Source organism: Pipistrellus hanaki (assembly GCF_964339955.1).
Source record: "Pipistrellus hanaki genome assembly, chromosome: 18".
In the NCBI taxonomy this organism is placed as follows: domain Eukaryota; kingdom Metazoa; phylum Chordata; class Mammalia; order Chiroptera; family Vespertilionidae; genus Pipistrellus; species Pipistrellus hanaki.
Genome location: NC_140520.1, coordinates 9,450,242 through 9,473,457, shown reverse-complemented (window position 1 = coordinate 9,473,457; position 23,216 = coordinate 9,450,242). Strand labels below are relative to the sequence as shown.

General features: G+C 43.6%; 1 protein-coding gene across 1 annotated transcript in view; it reads left to right on the top strand.

Moving 5' to 3' along the window:
• The window catches only part of NOTCH2 (notch receptor 2), a 132,251-nt gene that overhangs the window by 56,786 nt on the left and 52,249 nt on the right, over positions 1 to 23,216 (top strand). Inside the window, exons 4-5 of the mRNA XM_084866370.1 lie at positions 1,595 to 1,930; positions 11,955 to 12,077. Coding sequence (XP_084722496.1) covers positions 1,595 to 1,930; positions 11,955 to 12,077 — 459 coding nt within the window. The remainder of the gene's footprint in view (positions 1 to 1,594; positions 1,931 to 11,954; positions 12,078 to 23,216) is intronic.

Below are 23,216 nucleotides of genomic sequence, written 5' to 3'. Positions count from 1 at the left end.
TGTTGATAAGGGGAGAAAATGGTTGGGATGATCCATTATCTCCATCATGACTGCGATAGCAGTGATGCCACGAGTCGCTGAAGAGATCTGGTGGTTAAGAGAGTACAGTGAAACCTCTCAGTTTTTGAACATCTCCCATCTTGAACAATTCAGTTCCGACCAAGTGGTTCAGGGAACAAAATGCCTCAGTTGTTGAACAAAACTTCCCTTCTAGACCTGGCAACCCTTTCATGCCGATACATCAGCATGACAAAAAGCGTCTCTCAGGCCACAAACAAAGGAGAGAATGCGAGTGGTGTACAGGACAACACTCCGACCAGGAGCCACCTGGCCTGGGCAGCAATGCCTTCTTTATCATTTAAATGCTACTCTGAAATGACCCCCAAATTAAAACACCTTCCTTTGTCATGAAAAGGATTTCTCCTTGGTGTTCTGCAGGGTTCTGGTCATCTTTGCACACCTGCCACTTTTGTCTGCCACAGGTCAAGTTCACCCTTTTGATTTTGTGATGGCCCTATACCCATCCTAGTCAGACTTTATTAGCTAATCCCCACTCTTAGAGGAAGAAACAGAGGCAGGAAGTTAATACCCCTAGTACGTCACGTTGATGGGAAGCCAAGTTCAGGGACCCTTCTATTTCATTTGTGGGCAAACGCTTGGTACCCATGGTTGTGAGAAGGAACCATTTTAACCTCCTCTCCCCTGTAGGTAAATGTCTCTCATTGGGATGAAGAAAAAGTAGGAAGAAAAGCAGTAGCTTTTGCATTTTCTCTCAGCTTAGCACCATGAGATCTATGCATTGTGCCCACATTTTTATTGCACTGTACCCTTTGATTTACATCCTGTGATGGGCAAAGCACTTCTGTGTGCTCACATGTCACCTCTCTCTTTTAGAAAAGCTGTTATGACCCCATTTGCTTCCCTATGGGGGTCAAAGACTTGGATGTTTACTTTGACAACCACTTGGAGTGTTATAAATTCAGGGGGTTCTCACATCTTTTGTTATTGTTTTTTTTTTTTTTTAAGCTTAAGTTAATGACAACAAAAAGTCACATGAATACCAAATTTATTAGTAAATGAGAGTGTTTTTCCCTCTTTCTACCTCTCTCTGCTTTGCTTCCTTGGAGTCATGCCTTAGTGTTCAGCACACTGAGCCTTCCTGCTTCTCCTGGGGCTTTCCTGCCTGGGGGAGTGCACAAGAGTTATCTTTCAAGACTCTTAGTCTCATGACAGCTTGTAGTTTTGTGTAGTTTTCATATACAAGGAATCAGAGATTCTTCATCCTCTTCAAACACATCAAGCAACATTGATAGCCAGACCACACTTAGTAAAACGTTGCCCAGAACATGTGTGCATCTGTGTTGTGTTTAAAGGAAAAAGAAGTGCTGTTGACTTGTTTATCTCTTCCAAGAGGTCAATTTAGTAATTATAGATGGTGAAAGATGTCAATGCATTTTATTCACTCAAAGGGCTGAGGGATTCTCTATGCAGTAACCGCCTGGTGTCACCTATTCAGTGGAAGGTGTGGTGGGTGGAGGATGGGGCCGACCCCCGTTCCCGTGGGCAGAACTGAGCTCTGTCCCCCTTCTCCCAGGTAAGCTGTGCCAGTGGACGGATGCCTGCCTGTCTCATCCCTGTGCAAATGGAAGTACCTGCACCACCGTGGCCAACCAGTTCTCCTGCAAATGCCTGCCAGGCTTCACGGGGCAGAAATGTGAGACTGACATCAACGAGTGTGATGTTCCGGGACAGTGCCAGCACGGTGGCACCTGCCTCAACCTCCCGGGCTCCTATCAGTGCCAGTGCCCCCAGGGCTTCACCGGCCAGCACTGTGACAGCCCCTACGTGCCCTGTGCACCCTCGCCCTGTGTCAATGGAGGCACCTGCCGGCAGACCGGCGACTTCACTTTTGAGTGCAACTGCCTTCCAGGTGAGGAGTCCCCCGGTGTCCTGGGCCTGGGAGATGCACCTGCTGCACAGAAGGGGAGGGGGGTGTGTGGGTGTGGCCGGGTGGCTCCTGTAGGAAGTATCCTTCCCAGCAGGGGAAAGGGGAAGTGAAAATTTGGTGTGAGGTGGGTTACTGGTGAGGGAGGAGTGTTTATGGGCCCCGGGTGGTGTGTAAACGGAGCGGGGGGGTAATCTCCCATGTCAGGGTTTATGATGATGTGTGGCTAGGGAGCTGTTTATTGTCCTTTTTGGAGAAATGGTGAGACATGGGAGAAACAGCTGTGGGAAAGGTATAGACAAGTCCACGGGATGGAAAGGCACACAAGAGAATTAGACATTGAAAAAACGGGTGTGATTAATGAAGTGCTTTAAAGTGAATTGACCATAATAGGCGATCAAGTTTCCTATTTGCTTTTACCTCTAAAAAAAAAAATTCCCATCTACGCTTTTGTGATTTTCCCTGGCTTCTGGCCCTCAGAACCCTCTCCCCGCCTCTGGCTTTGGGGTAACCCACCCTGGCCCGAAGCTAGAGAATTTGGGAACTGGGGTGGGGCATGGCGCTCTCTTCATCAACGAGCACTGTATGATGAGCGCAGATAGATTACATGTGACACAATCCTGCACACCCTCAAGACAGAAACAAAGACAGAAACAGAAAGGGGAGCCGTGCGTGGGAGCGTGGGGCCCAGCGTTCCGCAGAGGTGGAGAAAGCAGCGAGCTGGCCAATTCACTGAGCTCCTTACCAAAAACCATGAGGAGGCTGAAAACCGAGAATCCTGATTGGGAACAGAACACACGCAGCTGGAGCAGATGAATTACTAAGCAACAAAGATTCTGTTTTCATACAAATATCCTCGGGACAAACACAAGAGTAATGTGCAAAGGAAGCAGGATTGCCTCAAGAAGAAGTTGGTCTCACTACTCTTTGAGAATGGGGGCCTTAGATTCCGGTGCTGAGGCCACAGCTCCCACGCAATGAGATTGTGTGTTTTATTTTGGGGGGACTGAAGGTCATATGTTGGTCCCCATGATACAATCCAATGATAACTTACTCATGTCACTCAGTAAACATGTATTGACCACCACCTATGTCCTAGGCACTGTGCTGTGTGCTTGGGATACAATGGTACAGGGCACGGCAATGGAATAGATAGCTTTCACTGTTTCACTAAGCAACATGATAGATATCTATTTCAGTAAGCCCCCAGAGTAAGCTGCTATTGCCTTGCTTTCAGTTTCTCTTTCCATGAAGACTAGACAGTGCTATCATGGCAGACACTACGCAAACTTTTATTGACATAACACTACTATCGCCTTCATCATCTTGTATAAAGCACAATGGGAAGACACTTCCTTCACGCCTGTTCTTGCTGTAAGGGGTTAAGGGAGAACATTAGGCATGTAAACCATTTTAATTTTACAAGTATTCCAATAGCCTGATGTCCTAATCGTCTGCTCGTGCAAGTGGCTAGTAATTGAGGTTAGTGTGATTTATTGTCGGAGGCTAAATGTGTTTTCCAGCTTCAAGAGAATGGCTTTTAATAGTCGCCTAGAACAAGAGGGTGACTTGGCAGCAGAACGCTGACGGGAAGTTCGAGAAGTCAATAAAGGAAGTTTTCAGCCAGGAGAGAGTGATTACTCACTCCCATAGTCTCCGCATTGTTATCCATTAGCCACGATAAGAACCTCAGGGAATTCTGCGACTGCGTCCAGGAAAGGATCTGTCAAACCAGAATAGTATCTCCTCCTTGAGAAAGGAAATAACCAGGGATTCCACCGCCCAGAGGCTGCCAGGGCCAGGGGGATGGAGCGAGGAGGACTTGGCTCTCTCTTACGCTCACTGCTTGTCGCTTAAAGCAAGACGTTTATTTACTCACTGATGAAGTGTGTGTGAGGGTGTGTGTGTGTGTGTGTGGAGGGGGATGTGGGGGGATGGGGGAGACTCGGCGGAGAGAAAAGTAGCATTTATTGAATGCCTTTTATGGATCAGGCACTGTGCCAGGTTCCTCTGCATCCATTACCTCATTGACACAAAACCTTGGGGACAGGCATTGTTTTTCCAGTTTTCCCAGGTTTGGAGATGTCAGGTGACTTACCCAAAGGTGCACAGCTGACACGTGGTCAGGCTGTGTCCTGCGACCCAGGTAGGCGCTTTCCGAAGCCTGCGCTTTTGCCTCTGGCTGCAGCGCCCCACACTGCTCGTCTCCCCCTGATGGTGCTTAGGATATGTAGGAAGCTTTTGTTAAATGCTTCGAGGCATCCGAGTTAAAAAGGAAAGTAGGGTCATGTTATAAGAAAAAAGAGATACCTCTAGTTATGAATGACTAGTATTTGTCACGTGTCAGCCTATGTATGACATCTTGCAGACATTTAAAAACAGTCAGGTACACTAGTTCTCGCCTTTCAGGATCCCATGATCAATAAAACAGATGACATCAGCGTGGACGATGTATAGAAGGAAGTTAAAAAAGAAAGCAAAACAATAGATGATGCAGTAACACTGTGAATAAATAGGTATTTACAGTTTTGTAAGATTTTTACATTCGTTGTTTTTTTGTCCCAGGCGGAGTGTAGAAAATATAAGCTTTACTTTTACATGGGAAATAGTGCCTGGAAGATCATTTTCTTTTAGAAAGGTGGTTTGTTTGTTTTTTTGTTGGTTTTTTTTTTTTTTTTAATGCAATGCCATTCTCCTTGCCCTTCTCTCCCTTGCCCTCCACATTACTCTAAATGACTAAAATGTGACTTAAAACAATAATCACTATCTCCATGTAAATAACACCCTTATTTGAGGCGAATCAATATTTCACTTCTAAAACTTGGGGGAAACTAAGTCAGCAGGAGGCAGAGCTTGTGAAGGGATCCCGTGACTCCCAGGTGGCTGCTCCCCGCCCAGCTCACGTCTTTGCACATCCAATGGAGGCCTCCCCTGATCACCAATTTCAAATGGTAGCCCTCCCTCAAGTCCCCTCCATTACTGGCCCTGGTCTACTTTTTTTTTTTTTCCTTTCTCTATAACACTTATCATCTTCTGACTGTATAATATGGAGTATCTAGTTTACTTCATATGTCTATTGCTTATTGTCTGTCTTCTCCAAATTCTGCTCCCTCCTCCCCTCTCCAGAGTGAAAGCTAGGGACTTTGTTTTTGTTAGTGATGCATCCCAAACACCTAAAAACAGTGGCAGGTACATAACAGGCTCACAGCTACTTCCTGAGTTCAGGATAATATCACAGTATTGGGCATGGAACTTTGGTCTTACCATTTTCTTTTTTTAATGTTTTATTGATTTTTTTACAGAGAGAAAGGGAGAGGGATAGAGAGCTAGAAACATCAATGAGAGAGAAAAACATCCATCAGCTGCCTCCTGCACAGCCCCCACCGGGGATGTGCCCACAACCAAGGTACATGCCCTTGATCGGAATTGAACCCAGAACCCCTGAGTCCACAGGCTGATGCTCTGTTCTCTGAGCCAAACCGGTTAGGGCTGGTCTTACTGTTTTCTTCCTGGTATTTTGCATCTTAGACTTCGTTTGACTCCTCCTTTTGTTCGTGGGTTCTCTAACCCTGGAGAAGTTTAGAGTGTTCTTCACTCTGAGAGTCAGTGAACCCCACATAAGTTAGTGATTATATTGGAATGGTTTAATTATAGTTCCTGCCTGCAAAGGGCACTATTGTTTCCATGTGTTGGTTTTGGTATTATTGTAAGACTCCTGGGGGGAGAATTAAAACTGCAGAAATGACTCATCTTGTGTGACAAAGAAGTATTTCTCTGTAGAGGGGAGGAAAAATAATATATTCAAGAGGGAACTAATAGACGTAAACCAAGGAACCATAGTTCGTCTTCTCCTTGGATCAGCAACCGTTCATCCAAATCTTCATGAGCTACCATCAGGTACTTAGATGCCCTGAGGAGGGGCACTCTGCCAGGAAAATTTTGATGTAAGAACAAAATGGAAAATAGCCGAAACCGGTTTGGCTCAGTAGTAGAGCGTCGGTCTGCGGACTGAAAGGTCCCAGGTTCGATTCAGGTCAAGGGCATGTACATTGGTTTCGGGCACATCCCCAGTGGGGGGTGTTTCTCTCTCATCGACGTTTCTAGCTCTCTATCCCTCTCTCCTCCTCTCTGTAAAAAATCAATAAAACATATATTTTTTAAAAACGGAAAATAAATTAATGAATCATTGACTCTGAGTATTTGGGGGTCAGGGCCAATTGGCGGGGAGAGAATGAGGCAGGCTGGTTTGGTGTTTGTGGACACTGTAAAAAGTCACGCAGGAAGTCAGAAAGCGGCGGGTTGTTTGAACCTCCTGGCTGTGCCTTGTGAGCTCACAGCTGGATTGAACAGTCCTCAAGGTTCTTTCCCCTTGTCTTTCTCTCCCACTCCTTTTTATTCCTCTGTGGCTTTTTATTTATTTTTATTTTTTTAACTTCAGAAAAAGCTGTCTGATCTGTCCCCTCCAATCAATGAACATATCTCCTTTGTAAACCACCCCCTATACTTCGCAGAGCGATTATGTGTCATATCCCCATATCATCGAAATAAGCTTGCACACATTTCGTGGCTTTGTGTCTGCTCTGTTGTTGCTGAGCTTAAAAACCGTTGGCACGAATTCCTCCCGCATTCTCGCAGGGGCACATGACGCCCTCCTGGGCATCGCCGTAGTCACATCCTGGCAGGTTTCTCTGGAGCAGATGCAGACGTCTGCTCATGCCACTTTTCAGGGCGCAGTACTTCAGCTCCTTTGACTCGGGCCCCGAGGCCGATTTCCTCGATATTCCTGGAAGTGTCTCCTGTTCTCCCACGCTCGCTCAGTGGTTTTGTCCATGCTGTCTCCTCAGCTTTCTGTCACCTTCCCTCTCCCCCTACACTCACCTTTTTATATAGAACGCATTCATTTTTCTTTTCTTTTTTTCCCCAATTGATTTCAGAGTGGAAGGGAGAGGGAAAGAAAGATAAAAACATCAAGGATGAAAATCATTGATCAGCTGCCTCCTGCACACCCCACACTGGGGATGGAGCCTGCAAGCTGGGCATGTGACCTGACCGGGAATCAGACCGTAACCTCCTGGTCGATGCTCAACCACTGAGCAACACCAGCTGGGCTAGAACGCATTCTTTTTTTTTATTGATTTTTTTTTTTTTACAGAAAGGAAGAGAGAGGGATATAGAGTTAGAAACATCAATCAGCTGCCTCTTGCACACCCCCTACTCGGGATGTGCCCGAAACCAAGGTACATGCCCTTGACCTTTCAATCTGCAGGCTGACGATCTATCCACTGAGCCAAACCAGTTTCGGCTAGAACTCTTTGTAGACTTTTACCTTTTTGTCTTTGTTCCCACCATTTCCAGTGCCCCTGGGTTTTTCCTCACACTTTTCCTGAGGACTTTCAGCCTGGCTCGCTGTGCCTCCCCACCCCGCCTTTCCGCCCTCACACCTCCCGGCGTCTGAAAACGGAAAGCTGCGGGTGCTCTCTGGAGAGATGCTGTTCTCTGTGTGGGTTGACAAGTTCAAACGGCTCTCTCCTGCTCCCCACCCTCACTGTCATTATTTATCAGCTCCATGGCCCACAGTTTTATAGCAGCACAGCCTCAAAACGTTCCTGCTTAGTTTGATTTCTCTCCCTGTGGCCTTTTAAGGACGTGAATTGGCTTCCAGCAGTAGATTCCTTTTCGTACGGTCATGGGAGCGTCTCTGTAAGTCTGCTACACCCATCCCACACGCAGGTCCGAGACTCGTCTGTTTCCCTTTCCCCTAAAACTTAAAATATAGTCTTAAGAAGTGATTGCACTGTAACTGATTCATATAAGCCTGGCCCGCCCCCGTGGCGTAGGCTTCCTTGCAAGATTTGCTAGCTGTTTCCAAAAGGAGTTCTGTCTCTATTTTTAAAGCTGAAATTCTGTCTTAGCTTTGGACAACTGGTTTGGCTTGAGTTTTTCACAGACGTGGGAACTTTTGACCCAAGGTCGGCTTTTCAGATGGTTGAACAAGAACTCAGAGGTCCCGAGAACGGACTGATCAGAACTGGGTGAAGTTCCTAGAGCAGTACAGACTCCTACCTACCAGCCATGCAACCTTGGCGTGTGTCCCTCAGCTTCCTCATCTGTAACACAAGAGGATTAGAGTGGATAGCCTCCAAGGGATGCTTTGATCCCACTGATTAATAGTAAAAGCTAATAAATATAGAACACTTACTATGCATCAGGTACTGTCTTAAGTGCTTTTCTCCTCCATATAAGAGCTTTATGGAGATAATTTGCATACTGTATAATGTGCTCTTTTAAAACATAAAATTCAGTTTTCTTTAGTTAATTCACAGGTATGTGTAACTATCACCATAGTCAACTTTATCACTCCAAAAGAAACCCTGTACTCATTAGTAGTCAGTCCCCACTTCCCACAACCCCCTCTCAGCATTAGGCAACTATTTTTTTTTTTTTAATATATATTTTATTGACTTTTTACAGAGAGGAAGGGAGAGGGATAGAGAGCTAGAAACATCGATGAGAGAGAGTCATCGGTCAGCTGCCTCCTGCATGCCCCCTACTGGGGATGTGCCCGCAACCAAGGCACATGCCCTTGACCAGAATTGAACCCGGGACCCTTCAGTCCGCAGGCTGACGGTCTCTCCACTGAGCCAAATCGGCTTTGGCAGCATTAGGCAACTATTAATCTAATTTCTGTCTCTATAGATTTGCCTGTTATGGACATTTTATATAAATAGAAACACATAATAGGTAGTCATTTATGATTTGCTTCTTTCACTTGGTGTTTTCAAAGTTCATCCATGTTGTTGGAGGTATCAGTACTTCATTCCTTTTCGTGGCTGAATAATATTCTATTATATGGATTTACCACATTTTATTTATTCACTCATCAGTGAATTGATGTTTGGACTGCTTCTGCTTTTTTGCTACTATGAATAATGCAGCGAGGAATATTCTTGCACAAGTTTTTGTGTGGACATATGTTTTCATTTTTCTTGGCTACATACTTAGGAGAGGAATTACTAGGAGATATGGTAACTATTTAACCTTTTCAGGAGCTCCCAGGCTGTATTCTAAAGTGGCTGCACTATTTTACATTTTAACCAGCAGTGTATGAGGTTTCCCAATTTCTCCACATCCTCACCAACACTTGTTATTATCCATCTTTTTTATTACACTATCCTAGTGGGTGTGAAGCAATATCACACTGTGGTTTTGATTTGCGTTTTCCTGATGGCTGATGATGTCAAGCATCTTTTCATGTGCTTATAAGCCATTTGTTTATCATCTTTGGAGAAATGTTTATTCAGATCCTTTACCCATTTGTAATTGGGTTGTCTTCTTCATATTATATATGTTGAATTTTCATTATACATGTGAGTTTTTAATAGATCCTATATACACATCTCTTATCAGATACATGATTTGCAAATAGTTTTTCCCATTCTGTAGGCTGTCTTTCCACATTCTTGATGGTTTCCTCTGAAGCCCAAATGTTTTTAATTTTGGTGACATTCACACTATGCTTTCTTTTGCTTGTGCTTTTGGTCATATTTAAGAAAGCTTCACCTAATCCAAGCCATAGAACTTAACTCCTGAGTTTTCTTCTAAGAGTTTTATAATTTTGACTCTTACATTCTGAGTTAATTTTTGTGCATGGTGTGAGGAAGGAGTCCAACTTTATTCTTTTGCATGTTGATATTTAATTGTTCCAGCACCATTTATTGAATTAAGGTTTTTTTTTTAATATCTAACTCATTTAATCATTACAACAGCCCTTTGAGGTAGGTCCTATTAATTCCCCCAGAGGGGGAAGGTTTTGCACTTTTCTATGTTCACTCAGGTATTGCATGGCAGGGAAGAGAGGGGACCTAGGCAGTTTGGCCTCAGAGGCCACGCTTGAGCCATGAATTTCTCTTTCACTTCTCTCCTTCTACCTGTTGGCAGGGAAGAACTACCTCAAAAACAGTCAGTCATACAAAGAGAACATTTTCTTTCTCATATGTTGTGGTTATGCTGAAATGCTTCTGCTTTCTTAATTTGTCTGTGGTTGGTGAATTCAGTTAGTTGTAGCATTGGCTTGTATGAATTCAGGGTCACAGTTTCCAATCCTTATAGTTTGCCTACATCTTCCTGACACCCTAGTCAATAATATTTAGTCTTAGTCACCGGAGAGATCAAACGAGGGGGAGATGGCCGTTGCCGATTCTAGAACCTCACCAACCCGCACAAGTTCTAGCAGCGGCGGGTCAGGGGCCCGGTGGCCCTCCCACACTCTAAAAAGGAACCTTTCACTTCTCTCAAGACTGTTTCCATTAAGAGCACTGGACTGGGGACACAGACATCAGCTCTCGTTCAGGGACCGCTGCTTGGCGGAGCTGCAGATCGGCCCTCACTTTGTCATCACATTCTCTGACTCGGCCCTTTTGTAAGATGGCCATAGGAATTAAACAGATAGATGAGTAACATGATACATTTGTACACATCTGAGTCTGTAAACATTTTCATAGTCTTTCTCAAGTTTACTTTGTGATTCATCCGCTTGAATGGCCTGAGTACCAAATACAGAGAGGCCCAGAATCATTCTCAGTCAAGCTTTCATTCATCCCTGTCTTCTCAGAGGTGATTTCTGTTGGTCTCTGGGAGATCACTTCGGCCACTGGATCTGTCCTCACGTACATGACTGCCGCTACATCCAGAGAAACATCCGGCATAGCAGAGCAGATGTAGGCTGACCACCACAGTAGCTGGTGGTAAAATGAACAAAGCGAGATGTGATTGATGTCTTTCCCAGCCACCAGCCTGTGAATGCCCTGAAAGCAGGGACTCTGTCTCTTGCACTCTAGGTTGCTTCCCCAGTGCCTCATATAAGGCTCAGTAAGTGTTTTGAGTGTGAGCGAGGAACCTTAAGGGACATTTTGAAGAGGCCAAGTACATAGCCATACTGTATTTCAAGTTGAACAATGCTTAGTGAACATCTTCTCCTTTTAGAGCTGCTACCCTGTTTCCCTGAAAATAAGACAGTGTCTTATATTAATTTTTTCTCCCAAAGTTGCGCTAGGTCTTATTTTCAGGGGATGTCTTATCTTTTCATGCGCTAGGTCTTATTTTCGGAGGATGTCTTATTTTCGTGGAAACACGGTAGTCTTCTATTTTAATAGTTAAGGGATTTGGTAGGAAAGAGAGAGGGGGGGAAGCCCAATATATAAATGACTGTGGTTAGTTGGGGCGCTAGTTTCATCTTTCATAAATGACTAAAATCAAGAGGAAGGAAGCAATGCTATACATGTAGAGAGGGGAGTGAAGAATTTGAAGGGTTAGGAAGTTTAATTAGTAAGAATTCTATCCCATTTGAAGATAGCTTTTTATATTCCTTTTGCATTTGGCTTGTCATGTGGCACTTATAACAACCTAGAAAAGCAGGCCAGACCAGTGGATCAGCCTCATTTTACAGACAAGGAAGCTGATTTGGAGTTAGGAATTTACCACGTGTTAAGTAGCTTATAGGTAGTGAGGTTGGAACTTGAGTTATATCTTCAAATAGAAGTATTTTTCTTATGCCTTTCACCCCCACCTAGTTTTCCCAAACAATCATCCCAAGGAGGGGAAAAGGAATTTAAATCTAATGAGATAAACTTTTATCTGTTCTTCTCTTTAATCTAGCATGGAGCTGGGGTAAATCTAATATCCTTTTTTTAAAGAGCCAGTAAAAAGCTGTCCCAAGTAGAGATTTATCTTCACTAGGCTTTTATTTCATGAAACACTTTGAAATACTTATGAGGTAACTGCAAAAGCATGCCATTGGCATAATGAGTCACTCCAACTGTCTAGCTATGCTGGAGGCAAGAGAAGGCAGAAGATGGGGGACTTTTGTTAATGGAGAGAGCCCTGGATTGAGCAGCTGCTGGCTGCTGAGCTGAAATAGTGAAGTAGGGCTGTTCCATGACCGTGTCCTGCGGGAAGAGAGGTCATTTCTTCCGCAGAGAATTCATCCTTTTCTCTTTCTCTCTCTCACCAGGTTTTGAAGGCAGCACCTGTGAGCGGAATATAGATGACTGCCCTAACCACCGATGCCAGAACGGAGGGGTTTGCGTGGACGGGGTCAATACCTACAACTGCCGCTGCCCCCCTCAGTGGACAGGTATGTACCACGTGATGAGTCGGCCAGGCCGGGGCACGGATTGGTCACCGGAGGCAGGCTGTTATAGAAGTAGGCACCTTTCACCAGGGTCTCCGTGCTAGATCATTGTGCTGACCACCTGCCTTCTCCTGTGTTCACTTAAAGAAATGTGTTCACAGGTACTTACTGGGCGTGGCTCTGAACTCAGCACCGTGCCAGCTGCCGGGGCAGCTGTGAGAGAAGAGCATCACTGATGGACTCGGGGGTTATCTGGGAAAAGCAGCACATTGCCTGGGACATAGTAGATGCTTAATAAATGTCTGAGAGGAAAGGAACATGCTTAAATGTAAAGATATAAATGTTTTTATCAAACACACACACACACACACACACAAACACACACAAATGGTAGCTACCAGTATGTGAGGTAATGGATGTGTTAACTAATCTTATGGTGGTAAATATTTGCAATATCTATGCAGATCAGGTAATCACATTGTGTACCTTAAACTTACACCATGTTATATGTCAGTCATATCTCAATAAACCCGGGGAGGGGGTTACAACTTGTCAAATTTTGATACCATATCAAAGAATATTCATAATTATATGGAAAGGCTATTAGAATATTCCTCTTCCAACTTAAAAAAAAAAAAAAGTACAAGTTATAGAGACCTCAAGAGTTCAGAGTTATTGTTTGTTCACAGACAAAACTCCATCTCGTCTTATTGTTGTGTCCTGTAATTATGCAAAGGGCTGGGCAGGTGCTCTTGAGACATTTTTTTAACACCCATTTACATTTCTATTTTTCCCTCTTTCGTATCCTTTTTGCACACAGGACAAAAATAGACTTTTTTTTTTTTGCCTCCGATATTAGAAGTGTAGCCTTGCTTGATTTTCCAACCTCTTGGAAGTTTCTGATACTGTCTTAGGCAGATTTTCCACTTCTGTTTGAAAGCTCAGTGATTTTTTGCAGACATTCAGATCCCGTTTCTGTTTATTTATCTAACTGAAAGTGGATACAATTAAGAGCTGATTAAGGGATTAAGAACTGAGCCTTTTTTGAGTTAAATTGATTGAGTTAATGTGGAAACCTAAGAATAAGTTATGATATAAAGAAGAAACTACAGTACCCGTAAGGGATGGTGCCCAGCAGAGAAGTCTTGATGTTGGATTACCGCCAACCCCACCTGGTATTTAGTGCTAAGAATTGCTTTCCCTTATCTGCAGCAGCTAATTAGTTAGAGTACTTTTTAGAGCTGTAGACTATGAGTAAAAAAAGGTTAAAAGGGTTTAAAACTTCAATAACATAATTTCCTGGAAAGGCAGGCATTTCTGCTTTTAATCCCCAAACTGTCCATTTTTAATACTTTCCCACTGGGTTTCCTAGAATTGGATTTCCCCTAGAATTTCTGCTTGGTGTCTCTAGCCTACGCCTTCACTCCCAAACCTCTGCTCTTTCTGTCTCCTTCTCTCTTTTAGCTTTTGCCATTTCTCTGGTAGATTTTTCAAAGGCCATTTATTTTCATCTTTAAAAACTACTATGAAGTTCATTCCATGACAGTAACTGGAAAGATTTGAATTTTTTCTCTTTTTTCATGTCCCTCGCAGTGGCATTGGGTGGGATGAGATGCTTGTTAGGGACTTGGCCCCATTCTCTTCTCTCCCTTGCCCTGCCGGAGAGGGGCTCCCTGTGCTTCTAAGCTCTGAACAGCCAAGATGACATGATACTGTGATTTCGTTGCTGATTTTTCTTTGATACCACACTCGGTTTCCTGCTTTGATGTGAAATAGGAAAACCCAATCATGGGGAAAGTTTTCCCAGAGAAATGATAATTTACCAACATTTCTTACCCCGGGATGTTTATTAAATTCCTCTTTTCTGTGAAGGTCCTTGTAAGAGGCTTCTTTCTCCATGTGTTCTTGTGTTTCTAGAAAAGATGGCAGAAATGATGGGTAAACCCAGTGTGGCGATCTTTATTCACTTTGTTCTGCTGTCATTTAAAGTCACCCCTGATTTGATTTCTTTGATTTGTTTGATTTCTCACCACAGTTTTACTTCCTCTATGTCACTCCTCCCAATTCTTGGGTTTCCAGGGACACCCTTGTTGTTTGCTCTCCTCCCCACCAACAGGATGAAGTCCAAGGTTCTCCAACTTCACATGAATGAAGTCCTTCCTGGCCTCAGCCCTGTACTAGTCTGTTCGGCTTTATTCAACCTAAAGAAATGGCTGGGGCCGGGGACTGAGAGTTAACTAATGTCTATTAGCACCCCAATAAGCGCTGGTTGCAGTTTTATTTTGTGTAAGCTTTGCAGTAACGGTATGAGCGGTAGAGTTTATGAAATATCCTTTTTACGGATGATGATGATGGGTCTCAGAGGAGCTAAACATTTACTCAAGGCACATAGTGGTTCGGCTATAAGTTGAACCTAGGCTTATTGAACTCCAAGTCTGTGCTCAATCTGTGTCCTTTCCTATGCAAATTTACTCGATGGGTGGTCTTTTACATTTTTTTATTTTAAAAAACTTTTATTCTTTTTAATTGAAAGTTTAATTTATAGTTATATTATTCTAGTATATGGTGCTTGAACTCTTTGTGTGCTTCCTTTTTAAAATTTTACCTGTTCCTTTGAGATTCAGAATGAATATGAAGTCAATGTTTACTATTTAGTCTGGTGGTTTTTTTCATTATACCCAAAAGCTGTATTACAACTTCGTTCAGAATTCCCTTTACAATTTCCAGCGGTAGAGTTTAAGCGTGACCTGTTTTGTCTGGCTTTTGACAAAACAGAAAAGGAAGGGTTGGAGTGGTTTCCAGGAGAGGGAATGAAGTTGCCAGCGATCTGGAAAAGAATGGATGGGATTGTGGAGCTGAAAGACTAGGTATCAGTTTGAAGTAAGCAGAGATTTGGGAATCTGCCATGATTTTAATGAGAAGAGCCTGGTACGTCCTGTGCTGGATGTGCACAAACATGGAAGGCTTGGTCTTCCATAGCAAATCTCAGGCTTCACATGACCAGAGTTTTCCCAAGTCTGTTTGCGGTTTGATTTTTAGTGCTAAGCTTCCCCCACCCCGCCCCCCCCCCTTTTTTTTTTAAATATATTTATTGATTTTTTACAGAGAGAAAGGGAGAGAAATAGAGAGCTAGAAACGACGATGAGAGAGAAACATCGACCAGCTGCCTCTTGCACACCTCCTACTGGGGATGTGCCCACCACCAATGTACATGCCCTTGACGGAATCGAACCTGGGACCTTTCAGTCCGCAGACCGACGCTCTACCACTGAGCCAAACCGGTTTCGGGCCCCACCCCTTTTTTTTGACGTCTTTATTTGTCAACTGTGGAACTAATATCTCTTAGTTACTTTATTGGGGTATTGGGTGAATGAAGGGTGCAATAAAAACCTTTTTTAGTTTATACTCAGCAAACAGTGATCTTGTAAAACATTCTGAATTCTGCTGTTTGATATGGTAGCCACTAGACACACCTGTTGCGGCACAACTGAACAATACTGATTTTTTTTTAAAGTAAAATGTCTCATGAATAATGTTTTAAATATTTATTAGATGCTAAAGTGATGTTTTAGCTACATAGAGTTAGATAAAATATAACATTAAAGTTATTTTTATCAGTTTCTTTTACCCTAAAGTGCCACCAGAAAATTTAAAATTACATCTGTGGTCCTAGCCAGTTTGGCTTAGTGGATAGAGCATTGGCCTGTGGACTGAAGGGTCCCAGGTTCGATTCTGATCAGGAGCACATACCCAGATGCAGACTCGATCCCCAGTGGGGGGCTGCAGGAGGCAGCCAATCAAGGATTCTCTCTCATCGTTGATGTTTCTGTCTCTCCCTCTCACTTCCTCTCTGAAATCAATCAAAAATATGTTTTTAAAAATTACATATTTGTGTCAACGGCAAAGATGTCCTTTGGTATTTCCATTGCTGCTACCGGGTAGGTGTATCCTCTTTGATCCTGGTAGGCAGAGGGTGGGCTTGTGCTGTCCTCACTGGAAAAAAGCGTGGTGGCTGTGCTGAGGTGCGGCTCCCCCATCAGTGGTGTGCAGGACTGATTTCTAGCCCATCACAGGACCTTTTTACTTGGTGCGACTCTCTAGGCTCGTATCTGAGGCTAGTATCCATTTATGCCTTTAAAAGCTACCACCCGCCAAAACTGGTTTGGCTCAGTGGATAGAGCGTCAGCCTGCGGACTGAAAGGTCCCAGGTTCGATTCCAGTCAAGGGCATGTACCTTGGTTGTGGGTACATCCCCAGTAGGGGGTGTGCAAGAGGCAGCTGATCGATGATTCTCTCTCATCAATATTTCTAACTCTTTATCCCTCTCTCTTCCCTCTCTGTAAAAAAATCAATAAAATATATTTTTAAAAGCTACCACCCTTCTGGACAAGCTAAAACCAGGCAGAGGAAAGAAATGGAATCGGACAAATGATTTCGCTTTTCATTGGTAGATTGTCATGAAGCTAGTTCCCTTTACGGAATGGAAGTATACCCGAGGATCGGACAGAGCCCGAGCACACGTGTTTTAACTGTTCCTGTATTTGGCCCCAAGCCATCTGCCATCTTCTGAGAGAAGGTCTGCTCTGGCCGATAGCCACCTAAGAAAACATAAGTTATGAAAGGCCCCCAAATTAACCACGGCAGCGCAGATTAATGTTTTGTCTGCGTAGATCGCTAGTTGGATTTTCTTTTTAAAGGTTCATTTCCTTCAGAATTAAAGTTGCCTCTAAACCCCCTGCTCACAAATTCCTCTCTGGCAGCTTTTGGTTTTGGGTTCACTCCTAGGGCAGACGTGATTTATTTTCCTGTGCTTGTTATTAACCCAGAAAAGTAATGTCAGCTCGGGCTTGGAATAGTGCTCTGGGACACTGAGCAGAAGGGAACAATGGAAGTGAGGTGGGACGTGAGTCTAATAAAACCGACCGCGTCGTCTCTCAGCCCCTTTATAACACGATGAGCCCGAAAGTGGGCTCCGACTTCCTTTGCTGTTGGCTGCTCCAATTTCGGTAAACTTTTTTGGCACGAACCAGCTAGAAGCATACCACCAGAGGTGCTGCGTGAGCTCCTTCTGGCAGGAAGTGGCGTCCTTTCGCGGTGGTATTTTGATTTTGAACTGAATGTTCCCATTCCATCCGGCCTCGGGTTGGTGACCAGCTATGCTCTGAGGAGACTTCCCTCCCAGCCACTTTTCTGCTCTTTTTGGTTGAGGGTGGAAACCATTTAATTACATCCGGGCCTATAGGAGTTTTCTCCTTCGCATTCTGTATGGGGAACGGGAAAATGCAGCTCACATTTCAGTTTCTCAGCTGTCAGCTCGGTTGCGAGGTCTCGATAATAAGCCTGTTTTTTCTGGAATTCTGCTTCCCTACCCCAATTTCAGTTCACTGTCAGTTGGGCAGACTGCCAGAGTGCTGGCCGGAAGCACCCTCACCCCAGAGCTGATTGGTGGTTGTGTTGGTGGGGACAGGAATAGGGGGGTTAGTATAGCCCCCACTAAATGCAGGAATGGAGACCAAGAGGGATTTTTCTGCCCTCGTCCGTGACGCAGTGTCTGCTTTGGCTATATTCCAGGCAAGGCCCAGTCTCACTTTATGGCTTTTAAAGGCCCCACTGAATGGTCATAAGGTAGCTTCAATGACAGATATTTATTGAATAACTGTTGCAGTCAAATATACTATGCTGGATGCCGTAAGAGATATGAAGAAAGATATCATTTTCTATATTTTAAAGAAGGGTCAATTACCTAGAAAGAAATAAGTCTACATAACCACAGTGGGAGAGAGTACGAATAGACGTGACTTTGAAAGAAAGATGGACAGGCATTGGGGACCATCTAAGTTCTCCATCAAATGAGGGGGTAGATTGAGAAGAGTTAACTTCTGTTTTGAATCTGAGTAATAGGAAAATGTTGACAGAGAAATGGGCTAGACATGATGGTGAGTTTGAGGTGAGTTTTCCAAGTGTAAGACCCAGGAGGTCAGAGCAGAAGTGGGGTCTAGGGACTTATATTTCCAGTCTTATTTTGGTTGCCTTGGGAATGTATCAAGTCTGTAAGGGAATGTGTGTGGAGTGAGAAGAACAGAGGGTTGGACCTGAATTGTGAGAAGTGTCTACATTAAAGAAAATGGGTGAGAAAGGGGATTCAAAGAAGAAGAGAAAGAGGAGTTGGGAAGAAGTTCGCCATTATGGCATCACTGAGTCAGGACTGCCTTTGTAAGATTGCGCCCTCCATTCGACTCTGCATGCCTCTGTGTGGCACCTGTTGTATTTTACTCCTCTTCCTGGTGTATATGCTTGCTTCACCTCGTAGACTCTCAGCCTCTGGAGGGCTGGGAACTGGCATTCCCAGGTCCAGTTTTAACAAATGGTGGTTATTGAATGAGTGACAACCAAGAGACTCAAATAAGAATGATAATTATGCAGGGTTGGTTAATGAACTGGGTTATTTAGGAGGGGCTTACTTTTTACAGGTTTTAGTGGGGGATAAATTAGGTGAAATGGTTCTTGGGAATGGGAAAGGAGAGAGGTGGAATTTAGAGTCAGAGAGTGTAACCAAGTTTGAGATCTTGGAATGGGAACAACGAATGTCACATAATGAGATCCAGAATGTGAGTATGTTCGTGAGACGGAGTAGTTGTGGAGGTCTGTTGAGAAAATTAAGAACTCTTGGCTCAAATGACGTTATTAGTCTCCAACCCAGATATTGATTTCATGGGAGATGGGAGAGGAAAGAATGAGAAGAACATAAAGCCATGTGCTTAAGTCATTGAAGGAAGTGGAAATGGTCCATGAGGACAATAGAGAGAGGTGAGGTGTTCTTTTCATTGCTAAAGGTATACATGTTTAGAAAAATTTGGATTTGAATCCACTTCTCTATTTTTCAGTGTCAGAATGAAACTGTGTACCAATTGCTTTTTCTGCAAAATGAGGAGGAATATTGTCTCTTTACTCTCCAGATTTTGTTTCTATGATCTGGCATTTAAAACTTCATATAAAGTGTACTGAATTTTAAATTCTTAAACATATTCTTTAAAAGTTATTCTTGATATTTGTACTGTTTTATAATGCAATTTATAATGTTTTAGACTTAGTTCTATGTGTGACTTGCTTTTTGTTAACTACCAATACATTTATATGACAACCTTTTCTGAGTTATTTATTTTTATTTATTCTTTTCAGTTAAATGAGTACATATTTTTCACAAGTATGCTCTTCTTATACATCTTAAGTGGTATGTTCCTCATCTTTCATGTTTCAGAATGTTTTAATAGGTGTTGTTTTTTTTTCCATTCTACTCATTCTGCTCATGGTAACTGCTTGCCCATAAACAGAGTAGGTTGATTCTCTTTGGAATCCCTGCTGCAATAAGTTTATCCTCTCAGGGAATGGAGGGGGTCTTTACATAAACTGGTATAACAGCCCAGCAGCCCGAGGAGAGGGGAGAGAGCCAGAGCATGAGCCTCCTGGCAGGGGGACCGAAGCTTGGCACCATTTTCTTCTCTGTGCCAGGGCTTAGCTCTCAGAACGGCCAGCATTGGCACAGCGTCCACTGCTTGTCATTCACTGTCTGAGCCTGGATGCTCTTTGGTGCTGCTGCATCTGGAATTTGCCCTGGGGGCACTGACTTTCTTGTTGCTAGAGTGGCCACTGGAGCCCTGGAATCCCCCAGTGTTTTAAATTGCTGTTGACCTGCAAGGGTGAGATGGAGTTCAGCTTATCCTGACGTTAGGTTGCATTAGATGGCATGTTTCTGAGTCTGTTCCCAAGATACTCGGTTGTACTTATCTCTCTTTTAAGACTCGTGCAATCTCTGGCAGTAGGGAGTCATCTGGGTTTGGGCTACAATAGCAGTAAACAAATGGATAAAAGAACTTTAGAAATAGTTAAATCAGGAGACCATTATGATCTTAGAACATGGAACCCAATGCTGCCGTTACTGTTAATGTTTGGATGATAAATTCTTGCTGTTCATGCAAACTTAGGTGGCTTGGAGGGATAGTCTATAGGAAGATGAATTATAAAAAAAATATATACTGCCTTGATAGCAGATGACATTAGTCCCATAATTGTAGTTTGCCAATGCAACATATTATCCTCAATTGTCCTGGAGAATTCAGTTATTCTCTGTTGTCCTACTCTGTGCTCCCAAAGCAGCACGCACTGATTAGAGCTGTTATTGCCCTCTGTATAGTTGTTTGGTTGTAAAACCTGTATTTGCATATAAGTTCTACGTGATAGAAGCCATAAGTGTTTTATTACAAGCCCAGTTTGTATAGGTCAGGCCTGACACATAATATATACATCCTTATTGAATAGGTGAATGAATGAACGAATTGGGGCATTACCTTTTCATTTGTTTCTGACCCGCCCTTATCCTTCCTAATTTAGGGCTGTGATTGGGTTCTTTTGGGATTTCTCTCCTTATCTCTCTGAGATACTTTAGTGACTTTCCTCAGCGTGGACCAGGCCTGTACTACATCGTAAAACTGGAGTCATTGTATGAGAGGATTACATTTGACAATCAGTTAAGAGCTTACCAGTATCTTGTACCAAAAAATGGCTTAATGAATGAATGTTTACCGGTTGAAGTCAGTAGCAGCTTTAGGGAATTAAGAAAACATGGGTTCTTTGCCTACTTACCTTCAAGCAGATGGAAGCAGTTGGGAGAGGAGGACCACTATCAAAGAGGGCTGACTGGCATTATTCACAGATAACATGATATTATACATAGAAAACCCTAAAGACTCCTCCCAAAAAACTGCTAGATTTAATCAATAAATTTAGCAATTAACAGGATACAAAATTAACATTCAGAAATTGATGGCATTTTTATATAGCAGCAATAAACTCTTAGAAAGAGAAACTAAAAAAAAAAAAAAAAAAAAATCTCATTTAACATTGCAAAACAACAAAAAATAAGATACCTAAGAATAAACCAAGGTGGTAAAAGACCTGTACTCAGAAGACTATAGGACATTGGGGAAAAAATAAAACCTGAGGCCTGGGCAGTGTGGCTCGGTTGGTTGGACGTCATCTCAAACACCAGGAGGTTGCTGGTTCGATTTCTAGACAGGGCACATGCCCGGGTTGCAAGCTTGATTCCCAGAGCCAGGGGCAGCCGTTCAATGTTTCTTCCTCTCTCTGAAATTAATAAAATATTTTTAAAAGAATAAATAGAGAAAGATATAAACAAATAAGGTGGGGTGGAAACCAGAATGGTAGAGCCAGTGATGGTTCAAAGGGAGACGGGAGAGGTAGGCAGAAAACCTGGATAGGATTTAGAATTTCATCCTAAGTAGAAGGGGAGTCATCAACGCGTTTCACATGCAAAATGCACAATCCACTGTCCATGTTGATATCATTCTGAGTGACTCTTTAGAAAATTCATTGGTCAGGATGCAGGGAAACGAGGCTTTTGAGGAGTCTGAGAAAAGGTCATGGCATCTAGAAATGGTGGCAACATTCACATTCAGTGAGCATCTTGTATTTATCCATTTGTGTATCCCTCACCCCTACACTCTCCCCTTAACCATCACATACCCACTGCTTTGTGCACGCACACGTTTTCTCATCAGGCAGACCCCATGGACTCCGGTGTTTTTATGGAATGCTTCAACCAGCTTTAGTGCCAACAGGCAACAGAATGGGCAACTCGTCATCTGTTCTTTCACTTTCAGCTTCGGCATGGAAAACTGTGTTTAGAGGAGGAGAAGGTCTCGCAGGACAGAGGCTGTAAGAATGTTCTGCTCTGGAATGGAAAGATGAGCTTGGCGACTGCTGGTTGCAGGGTGTACTGGAGACTGAGTTTTCTTGTTTTAGCCACGGAAGAGAGGAGGTAGCAGGGTCAGGGCAAGGGCCAGCCAGCTCTTTTTTTACATGTTCTCATGTGGCGATTGTTGTTGCAATGAGAGTTGACCCTTAGCAGGGCCATGGATGTGATAAAAGTTTTTCCCACACACTTCACAGTTGAGAGATGACTAGGAAGGGAGGGGGCTTCTTCCCCAAGTGCTAAGGCTCAGTGATCATGCCCCCTCCCCCTCCACCCTCTCCTCGTACTCCCCAGTCACTTGTGACTGCAGGTCAGATGGATGGTTTGTTTGTGGTGTCTTGAGAGCCACAACAAGCTGTTTGTATCCCAGTGCATTACAGCTCACGGGGCTGGAGCTTGATGCTGGTGCGGTCCAGGCCATGGTTTCCATTTAGTACATTCCTCTTATATTTACTGCCACAGTTGGACCCACGATGTATGTACCCTATGGTTTCCAGACAATAGGATGGGGCAGTAAGACAAGATTGGCATGCAAGTTGCCCTACTCCTGTAAAACCAGCGCAGCAGGCGTATGTTTCTGATGGTGAAGTCATAGTGTCATCTCCTTAGGAGCATTGTGCTCTTCCCTGTTTCTCCCTCCTGCCCTGTCCCTCCACAGACAGCTCAGCATCTCCTTCCCCATTTGAAGACAAACTTGATCTGCCATCAGCACTTAGCAATTGCCACTTTTTATTTCGTCTAATTGTTTTTCCAACTAGCTGAACAAATGCAGATAAGTCACTGTACCTCTCTGGTCCTAACTTCCTCATCTGTAAAAAGGAGCCTGTCAGATTAGGTCTGAGGTCTACTTCTCCACTGACACCAAGTGTCTGGTACAGTGCGTGACACTACACCGAGGCGCATGGCAGACACAGTCCCTGCCCTCGTGGATGTGAATTCGGCGATCTACCTAAGTGAAAGGAGATCAAAGGATGAGAAGTAACTAGCCAAGTAAGTAAGAGGGGGAAAAATATGTGAGGTGGAGAGAACAGGAAATGCAGAGGGTCTCGGGTAGGAGAGAAGATAATGTTTAAGGAACCGACAGTAAGGCATCGTGGCCAGAGTGAAATATGTGAAGGGAAGATATGTATTTGAGATAGGTTTATGAGGCAAACTGTCAGCCAGAAAATTATCAGTAGCCACAGGAGGCTCTAAGCGTTGAAGGTGTCAGCAAAGGATTTGCTAGTGTGACATCTCATGCCAAGTGAGTCCAGGCTCATGGTGATTAGTCCAGAAATGGCACTTTCTAAAAACAATTGATTTCTTTTACACACAGAAATGGGGAGGGCCTTAGTCCCAGTATTAAATGGCCATAGCTGCCATATCTGGCAAGT